The sequence below is a fragment of the Elgaria multicarinata genome, chromosome 8, assembly GCF_023053635.1.
Source record: "Elgaria multicarinata webbii isolate HBS135686 ecotype San Diego chromosome 8, rElgMul1.1.pri, whole genome shotgun sequence".
NCBI classification, from domain to species: domain Eukaryota; kingdom Metazoa; phylum Chordata; class Lepidosauria; order Squamata; family Anguidae; genus Elgaria; species Elgaria multicarinata.
The window spans coordinates 10,128,553-10,138,916 of NC_086178.1; the positions used below are offsets into that span (position 1 = coordinate 10,128,553).

General features: G+C 42.3%; 1 protein-coding gene across 1 annotated transcript in view; it reads right to left on the bottom strand.

The window, feature by feature from the left end:
- The window catches only part of LOC134402400 (cytochrome P450 2J2-like), a 34,795-nt gene extending 24,836 nt beyond the window's left edge, over positions 1-9,959 (bottom strand). The window contains exon 1 of the mRNA XM_063131828.1: positions 9,698-9,959. Within this exon, the coding sequence (XP_062987898.1) occupies positions 9,698-9,868 (171 nt within the window). The 5' untranslated portion in view covers positions 9,869-9,959. The remainder of the gene's footprint in view (positions 1-9,697) is intronic.
- Between the last annotated feature and the right edge of the window lie 405 nt (positions 9,960-10,364).

Here is a 10,364-nt window from a genome sequence, read left to right on the forward strand (position 1 = left end):
TGAGATTTCGAACTTTAATAGAAAAAAAGTTGTATACTTTTTTAGCTTTCAATGCAAGCCTATGGGGGGGAAACGGAGCTCCGATGCGGAGCTCCGCAGCGGAGCGGAGCGGACATAGGCGGAGCGGGGGCGGAGTGAAGCGGCCCGATCCACAAATCATGGATCTGGAAGAGAAGCGGAGCGGGGGATCCGTGTACACCCCTACTATAAAGCATTGTATGAAACTGCAGTCACCTTCTCTTTATTGCATTGTTTTCATTTTGTGTTCGGAGATGATCCCTAGAAACCGCTGTGTTAGGGGGTCATAAGAATTGTTCCCCAAACCACTTTTTTAGTTTGTATTTTGATTCTGTATGGTTTTTTATGAAATATAAATGTTTGTCCCTTTTAGGTATTTTGATTTGTAGATGACCCCTGAGATTTTACAATGATTTCCTGTGGCCTTTCAGAATGAGCCAATGCATTTCAATGGCCATTCAGTGACCTTCAGTTTAGTACGTCCCCCATTCATGATCTCTAAATCAGCTGCTTTAATGTAATGGGTAGAATACCCTGACCATATGAAAATGACGACAGGGTTCATGTATCTTTAACAGTAGTATTGAAAGAATTTCAGCAGTTAAAGCTGCAGGAGCCCTGCCCTCTTTTGCATTCAAGAAAGCTATCAAGACTGATCTCTTCCGGCAGACCTATCCAGTAGAATATTAGGTTACTTTTAGTATGATTTTAGAATGTTTTTAACAGTGTTAAAATGTTTAACTTGTTTTTAATCAGTATTTTATGTATTTTATGCTTGCTGTTGGTCCTCGCCTCGATCCAATCAGATAGGCGAGTAAGAAATAAATTATCATCATCATCATCATCATCACCATCATCTTGCCACACTAGGCAGGGCTCCTGCAACTTTAACTGCTGTGATAAACAGGGACTCTCACTAGGTGCTGCATGCATACAAACTAGGGCACCTGTTGAAATTCCCTTTTCTACACAACTGCTTTCCATTTGATCATCTTACAAGTAATCTATTACTATCTCCATGGCACAAGGAATTATATTGGGGTGGGGAAGAGTATAGGATCAGTTGCAATTTACACAAAATTATTTCTACATTTTTAAAAAAATGGGTTAATCTCTCTACAAGTTGGCTGCAGTACCTGTCTGGCCCAACGCCTAGCCTGCCTGTCCTAATCAGCTGATACTGTCCAACCTACTTAAAATAATTACTGATAATGTGCAGCATGTTCTTAATAGGAACAGGGTTTTGCCAAATTTCATGGTAACTTGTGTAAGGCAGATATTTCTATAACTTTGAATTAAGTTGGTAGTTTAATAGTTTCTGGACATGGACTTACTCTCAAAATAAAATAAGAAAATGTTGGAATGAAGATTTGAACTTAGATTGCATGTTATTTCCTTTAGGCTTCTACTCAAGGCATGCTTTCTACAGGGTTGTCTTTGAATAATACTGTCAAAGACCCCATTCAGATGACACGCTAAACCATGCGGCTTAACCACAAAATGGTTAACAGAATGCTTAACTGTGGTTAACGGCGTTGTCTGACACACGTTTTCCATAACTATCTGCCCCGTTAGCCACATTGAGGTTAGGCTCACTAAGTATGTTGTGCAGCATGTTTAGTGGCACTAACCATGGCTAAAAGTGTCGGCTGACAGGTACAGTATCTGTTGTTAAGGGGCCATGGTTAAGGGGTTAAGGCATAGAGCTTCCAGTACAGAATGGACTAACTAGGCAGGGCCACTCTAGCCAGCAGGTTCTATGGCTGCTCTGGACTACCAATTGATGCACTTGCTATAACTGCCATTTCGGGTTTCGTATAATTTCTTTTTGAGTGATTTTTGCTCTTTTTAGCAGAGCGCGTTTACAATTGAGCTTTTTAAATCCCCACTTGCAATTTCCCCATATGAAACATCCGTTTCTCCTATCTTGTTGAAGTGCCATTACACCCCTCAGGTTCTGATTACTGTGGCGGCGCTGCCTGATGATGCAGCTGGCGCAGCCGTTCCAGAAAGCTTCAGCCTCCCCTGTGATGACTGTAGCGGTATAGCAGGCATGGCGATGCAGAAAGCAAAGGAACCACTCAATGAATGGGGTGATGCATGCATGTAATTGCTGATTTCATTGGTGTCTGCTCTAAAATGATGACCGTAACTGCCAAGGCTCCTAGCGCTAGGACTGCTGGGATTCAGGGGGGATCAGTTGAAGAAATCAGGTGCCCCACTAACCACATTGTGGTTAGCATGTGGTTAAGGAAAACTTAACCACAAAAGGTTTAAAAGTGGTCTCTGCAAGCATTCCGCATGTGGTTACCATTAACCACAGCTGAACATGGTTAAGCAAACCACAAAGCCCAGAGTGTCATCTGAACCAGGCCACTGTGTCACTTTGTTGGAAAGAGGCCTTCTGAGTTTTCACCTACAAACAATGCTTTCAGCATTAGACATGTGACCAAGGCAACGCCCCCTTGTGGGATGGTCATGTCAAGATGGCCCTGCCTTGAGGTGGGCATGTTGAGGTGGGCATGCCTCCTTGAGGGTGGCCATATTGTCCTCCATTTTGGTTTCCAAAATATGGTCAACCTATGCTGGATGCTTTGGAGAAAAGATGTGACATTATCCTTAAAATGGTACATTACACCACATTACTAAAAGAAAATAGATCCCAATTAAGATTGGGATTTTTTCTCCAATTACATGCAAAATTTAATAGGTGGTGTTTTAGTCCATTAGTGCTTTTCCTCCCAAGCAGGTCCTATTCAATTTGTTAACTATGTTTTTAAGATTCCTTCTGTGGCGAAAGCACAATCTTCCATTTGTCTAGTGTTTAAACAAGCGGCTACATTTCTTTCTTCCTTTTTTAATACACAATTCTGTGGTTGCAAAATCTGAAGCCCACAGAGGGACATCTGAACATTATATATCCATATCTACCTATCTATATCACTGTAGTACTTACTTTTTTAGCTATTGGGGAAGCCATTGCCTGCTTCTGGTGCATTTGAATCTGGATTTTGTGAGACCCACACAAACACACATTATAGATCGTTTCTTTAATAGAAATTGTGTAGTTTTTACTACCATGCTAAGAGAGTTTAAGGGTGTTTCTAATTACAGGGTTTAAGGGTGTTTCTAATGACAGGATATGACTTTCCATGTTAAATAAAGGTGTGTTCGACCACAACTAGCACCTTCGTAATGTTTGGGCCACAACAACATTATGTTCAATAACCTAACACACTGATTGTTAACTTTATTATTGATTTTATTATGTTTGTACAATCAATTGTGTTTTGTTAAATAGTTGATATTCTTAAGCTTCAATCCTTGAAACACTTCAGTGGGAATAAGCCCCACTGAACACAGTGCAGATTATTCTGAGCAGACACACATAGGATCACACTGTTGATTGCATCTGGTGATGGATTTGCTGAATTCAGTTGAATGAACTGAGCTGTCTTAAGTATATGGGGTGGTGGAGAAAGAAAGTATCTCAAATATCACAATACGTATGTACAGCATCCGCATCTCAGTCCATGCAGACCTAATACAAATCATTCTGATAGTTTAGGTACAATGCCACAATTGTCCATAGGCAGAAATATTCAAAAGATATCCCAGAGCGTCCAGGAATGAAACAACTGGAAGAACAGGTTGAATATAAAATGGAAATATTTGATCATAAAGAGAGATAGAACTATCTATATTGGACCCAGGCAGTGAAAGCCTCTAAAAGGTCTAAACTAGCACCAGAAGCTCATTGTGAGTCTGGAGGAGTGAGCATAAGTCAGTTCTTCTTAACACCCATGACAATATGAGTTGCAGGCTATTATTTTTAAGTATTTCCAGGACCAGCTCCTTGCACAGCACATTAGAGGTGTTTATCCTTGAGGTTAAAATTAGAAAAACATAAATGTAGCAAGATGCTTACTCTCTACAAGAGGGCTCAGCTGGAATATCAGCTGTAACTTAAGAAAGGCTGTCTTGCATAGGAATGCACGCAAGAGTGCTGGGTGTGCACAGGCACACCCTAATTTCTCTGGGCTGTCTCCACTTTCCTGCACCCACTGCTTTTAAGGAGGATGGGAAAGTGCCATTGGCATCCCTGGGGGAACTACGCACTTTCTGGAGTCCCCAGTAAATGAATTTTCCTGCCCATCCTACTGTTCTAATCAGGAGTGGAGGAGGGGAAAGCACACTTTCTCTCCACCCCCAATGCACCAATTGGGATCTTAAGGCCCCGGTTAGAGCACTGGTGGAGGGTGAGAAAGTGTGCTTTCTCCTCCTCCACTCCAATCAGGATGTTTAAGGTTCACACCCTAATGAAAAGAGCTGCGCACACCTATGTTGTCCTGGTTATTGTTGCCAGAGAGCATAGGAATGAAAGGAATGCTGTGCATCTGTTCCAACAATGTGATGGGCACACTCTCCATCACAAGTAACTCACCCGCACCCAGAACAAGCACATTACATTCTTCTTTTGTGCTGGTACCAATTGGAGCCACAGTATGTCTTTCCCCTAACTCATTCATTTAAACATGATACTGTGCATTCATCTGGTTATACAAGTGTGGATTTCCAAACTGCATAATACAAGTGGGACCTACAACAAAAAGTTGCATTGTGGAGTGCTCCTACTCAGGATAATCCATTCCATCCACCCTCCCATTCAGTTTCCCATTTTCCCACTTTACTCAGTAAGCATGCATTGGTTTCTGAGCTTGCTCAGTCTTCATTGGGCTATTTTGGGGTCTCCTACCTCACCCCCCTAAAAATTTTTGTACACCTGCAAACTTTGGGGCTCCCCCATGCCAACTGATAACTCCTGCTTATGCACGTTGTTTTGGCTACATAAGAACTGGAACAAGGTGCTTGGCCAAGTCCTGTCGACCACCTGTGTGCTTGCCCCTTGCCCCTCATGGCTCATTACATCAAATAAGGAGGGGATCGCCGGCTGGGTCCAGGAGGTTGTAAATGCCTCCTTGAGAGAGGGAGTGGTGCCAGCCTCTTTAAAAGAGGTGGTAATTAGACCACTCCTGAAGAAGCCTAATCTGGACCTGACAACTACAGGCTGGTGGCTAATATCCCTTTCATGGGCAAGGTGCTTGAGCGGGTGGTTGCAGGACAACTCCAGGCACTCTTGAATGAAACAGATTATCTAGATCCATTTCAATTTGGTTTCAGGGCTGGTTTTGGAATGGAAACTGCCTTGGTCACCCTGTGGGATGACCTCTGCCGGAAGAGAGACAGGGGGAGTGCGACCCTGTTGGTTCTCCTGGACCTCTCAGCGGCCTTTGATACCATCGACCATGGTATCCTTCTGGATAGGTTGTCTGAGCTGGGTGTTGGAGGTACTGCGTTGCAGTGGTTCCGCTCTTACTTGGATGGCCGATTCCAGAAGGTCACCACCCAGAATTCTGGGGGATTATTGCTCTGTGCCGTGGCTCCTAAGCCATGAGGTTCCACAAGGCTCTATCTTGTCCCCTATGCTGTTTAACATATACATGAAGCCGCTGGGGGAGGTTATCCGGAGATGTGGACTGAGGTGTCATCAATATGTGGATGATACCCAGCTCTACCTTTCCTTTTCATCAAACCCAGGTGAGGCAGTGGCTGTTCTGAACCAGTGCCTGGGCACGGTAATGGACTGGATGAGGGCTAACAAACTGAGACTCAATCCAGACAAGACGGAGGTACTGTTAGCGGGTGGTTCATCTGTCCGGCGAGGTGATGTTTGCCCTGTCCTGGATGGGGTTGCACTCTCTCTAAAGGATCGGGTCCATAGTTTGGGGGTGCTCTTGGATCCAGAACTGTCACTTGAGGGACAGGTGAACTCAGTGGCAAAGAGCATGTTTTATCAGCTCAGGCTGATTTACCAACTACACCCTTATCTGGACAGAGATAGCCTAGCTACAGTTATCCATGCTCGTTTGGATTACTGCAATGCGTTAAACGTGGGGCTGCCTTTCAAAATAGTCTGGAAGCTTCAGCTGGTATAAAACAAGGCAGCCTGTTTACTAACACTGACTGTCCGGCGAGATCACATTACACCAGTCCTTTTACTACTTCATTGGCTGCCAGTCCAGGTCTGGGCCCGATTCAAAGTGCTGGTATTGACATTTAAAGCCCTAAACGGTTTGGGGCCAGGTTAATTGAAGGAACGCCTCCTCCCATATGTACCTGCCCATACCTTAAGATCATCTACAGGGGCCCTTCTCCGTGAGGCCCTGCCAAAGGAAGTGAGGCAGGTGGCTACTAGGTGGAGGGCTTTCTCTGGTGTGGCACCTCGGCTGTAGAATGAGCTCCCCAGAGAGGTTCGCTTGCTGCCTACATTGTTTTCCTTTCGTCGCCAGCTGAAGACCTTTTTATTTTCTCAGTATTTTAACACTTAATTTTAACTTAAATTTAAATTTTATGTTCTAACTCTGTATTTTAATCTTATATCAATTTTGCTGCATGGCTTTTCCTGGTTGTGCTTTTTATACTGTATTTTCATAGAATCACAGAATCATAGAATAGCAGAGTTGGAAGGGGCCTACAAGACCATCGAGTCCAACCCCGTGCTCAATGCAGGAATCCACCCTAAAGCATCCCTGACAGATGGTTGTCCAGCTGCCTCTTGAAGGCCTCTAGTGTGTGAGAGCCCACAACCTCCCTAGGTAACTGATTCCATTGTTGTACTGCTCTAAGAGTCAGGAAGTTTTTCCTGATGGCCAGCTGGAATCTGGCTTCGTTTAACTTGAGCCCGTTATTCTGTGTCCTGCACTCTGGGAGGATCAAGAAGCGATCCTGGCCCTCCTCTGTGTGACAGCCTTTTAAGTATTTGAAGAGTGCTATCATGTCTCCCCTCAATCTTCTCTTCTCCAGGCTAAACATGCCCAGTTATTTCAGTCTCTCTTCATAGGGCTTTGTTTCCAGACCCCTGATCATCCTGGTTGCCGTCCTCTGAGCACGCTCCAGCTTGTCTGCATCCTTCTTGAATTGTGGAGGCCAGAACTGGACGCAATACTCTAGATGAGGCCTAACCAGGGCCGAATAGAGAGGAACCAGTACCTCACGTGATTTGGAAGCTATACTTGTATTAATTCAGCCCAAAATAGCATTTGCCTTTCTTGCAGCCATATCGCACTGTTGGCTCATATTCAGCTTGAGATCTACAACAATTCCAAGATCCTTCTCATTTGTAGTATTGCTGAGCCAAGCACCTAACCCGTCTTCCATGATTTTGCAAAGATAATAGACAAAGGTTCTGAGAGTTCTTCCGCTAGCTCCTTCATTACTCTAGGATGCAGTTCTTCGGGCCCTGGAGATTTGAACTCATTCAAGGAAATTAGGTGTTCTTTGACCATTTGTTTATCAATCTCAAACTGTAATCCTGCACCCTCAACTTCTGCTTCACTTTTTCCAGGGGGGTCATAGACCCGCTTTTGGGAGAAGACTGAGGCAAAGTAGGAATTGAGCACTTCAGCCTTTTCTTTGTCATCTGTTATCAATTTGCCATCCTCATTAAGCAGTTGAACCACCATTTCTTTCCTCTTTTACTACTCACGTATCTGAAGAAAGCCTTTTTATTGCTTTTAGCATCCATTGCTAATCTCAGCTCATTCTCAGCTTTATTATTATTATTTTTTTATTATTATTTATTTATATAGCACCATCAGTGTACATGGTGCTTTAGACTTCCTGACGCCATTTCGGCACTTCTGTGCCACCTGTCTGTACTGTTCTTTTGTAGCCTGGCCTTCCTTCCACTTCCTATATGTATCCTTTTTTGTTTTCAGGTCATCTCTAAGCTTTTTGTGGAGCCACATTGGTTTCCTCTGTTGTCTTCTATCTTTTCTCCTTGTTGGAATTGTTTGTAACTGTGCCTTTAAAATTTCCTTTTTTAAATACTCCCACCCATCCTGCACTCCTTTTCTCATTAGGCTCACTTGCCACGGGACCTTACTTATCATAGTTCTGAGTTTATTAAAATCAGCTTTCCTAAAATCCAAAGTACGTGTATGGCTACACTCAACTTTTGTCTCCTTCATAATCAAGAATTCAAGTATGATGTGGTCACTTTCTCCCAGAGTTCCCGTAACTGCCACTTTATCCACTATGTCATCTCTATTGGTCAATATCAAGTCAAGGATTGCCGATCCTTTAGTTCCCTCCTCCACTTTCTGTAGGAGAAAGTTATCACCCACACATGTCAGGAATTTCTTGGAAGGGCCGCTTTTGGCAGTATTGGTCTCCCAACAGATATCAGGGTAATTGAAGTCCCCCATCACTACTACATCACACTTCCTTGAAACACTGGCAATTTGTTTCTCAAAAGTTTCGTCCTCGTCTTCTCCTTGATTGGGTGGTCGGTAGTAGACTCTGATTATCATGGGATTTTTTTTATTGCTTGCTCCATTTATTTTAATCCAGATGCTCTCGATGCGGCTCCCAGTCTGATCTTCCTGTATTTCTGTGCAGGGATATGTATTTTTAACATATAGTGCAACTCCACCTCCCTTTCAATTTCTTCTGTACTTTTTGAACAAGTTATATCCTTCAATTGCTATATTCCAGTCATGGGAGTCATCCCACCAAGTTTCAGTTATACCTATCAAGTCGTATTTGCCTTCATTTAATAAGAGTTCAAGTTCATTCTGTTTGTTTCCCATGCTCTGGACATTAGTATATAGACATCGAAGACCATGTGTTTTATAGTCTGGCTTTGTTCCTACATTGTTGCAGACACTATTTTGGGACACTATTGGAGCTGTTCTCTGTACTGTGGTGCATTGGCCTTCATCCATTGTTGCCTTGAAGTTTACGTCTCCCGCCTCCGTAAGATTGTATTTGTGCTTTTAACCTGTTGGTTGTTTTACTATGGTTTTAATTTTTGTGAACCGCCCAGAGAGCTTCAGCTATTGGGTGATATAAAAATGTAATAAATAAATAAATTAAAATAAATAAACTCAAGGAATCGAGATGACATTTAATGAAATGATAAGAAATGAAAATTGTTGGAAATGAAACCAGACAGAAGAGGGTTTGGTGTATATTCAGTGGTATCATGGGACCTTGAATTCCTCATTGGACTGATAATTGTGTGTACAAGTAAATTTACTATAGGATCCATAGATAGCATAATACCAGTAAAATTATCAGTGGTTTAGATGAGGAGGGATATTATTAAATGGTTTCTGTTAAGCATCATCCTGAGGTCTTCCAGATTTCACATATATTCTTCATTTTATTGTACTTTAATCTGGCTGTACCAATTTGTGAACCTTTTGCCCCCAAAATAGTATACAAACAAACCTTAACAAGCAGTTGGTTCCCCCTGAATACAGTTTGTGAAGAAAAATCAAATCACAGTTAAAGGACATAAGTATTGAATTACAGTGAAAACCTTTGCTATTTGTGGAATCTGTGTGCCAACAGCTTTCCAACAAAGTTTGTTTCATGAGAATCGGTCAACAAGAAGATAGTGAAAAAGGGCTAACCAACTTCTGACTTTGAATTATATGTATACAATTAAAAATAATGTTAAAATACTTTTTCATATCACATTTGATCCATAATATTTTATTAACACAACTCTTTTGTCCATAGTCACGACAGAAAGTAAAGAATTCAAAATTCTCTTCACTTAAACTCTTTCTCAGCTTAATAACATATTGATAAATTATTTGGAAAGAAGTACCTTAATGAAAGTATCTTCATAAACTCTAATTCCAAGTCCCCACATGCTTCCAATGATAGGAAGGGGAAGAGGCCCAGGAGGGTAGCGTCTGCGTGACCAGAGTTGTCTCAGGAAGTCCAAAATCAGAAGAGCCACCAGCAAAGCAATCAGAAGTGCTCGTATCCCCATCATTCTCCAGCCTTCTCTTTGTCTTTGAATGTTGCTGAGATGTCTGGGTGTGTTGACTCTGCTTTCCCTGATGGCCTTTTGCCTTCCTTAGAGATGTTGCCACTTATTTGTCTTGCTCCCTGTTAACATCTATTTATATTCTCCAATTACAAAACAACAAAAAGAAATAAGCATTATCTCTTCTGTAGCCTTGTAATTTTGTCCTCCAGGGTTATGTCACAATAGCAACACGTACTTTGCAGTATGGCTAATTCTGATATGTGTCACTCTAATGATTGGAAGGAGGGGTGTTTAATTAGAGATGCCAGAGTAATTCTGCTCAAAGCTAACACGGGACCATTTGGGGGGTGGCCAGTTGCCACAGATATTCAGAGATGTCAGTGTACCATATATTGATGAAATATGTATGAACCTAAGAAGAGTCCTGCTGGATCAGACAAAAGGCCTACATAGTTCAACATCTTATTTCTCACAGTGACCAACCAGATGCCTCTGAGTG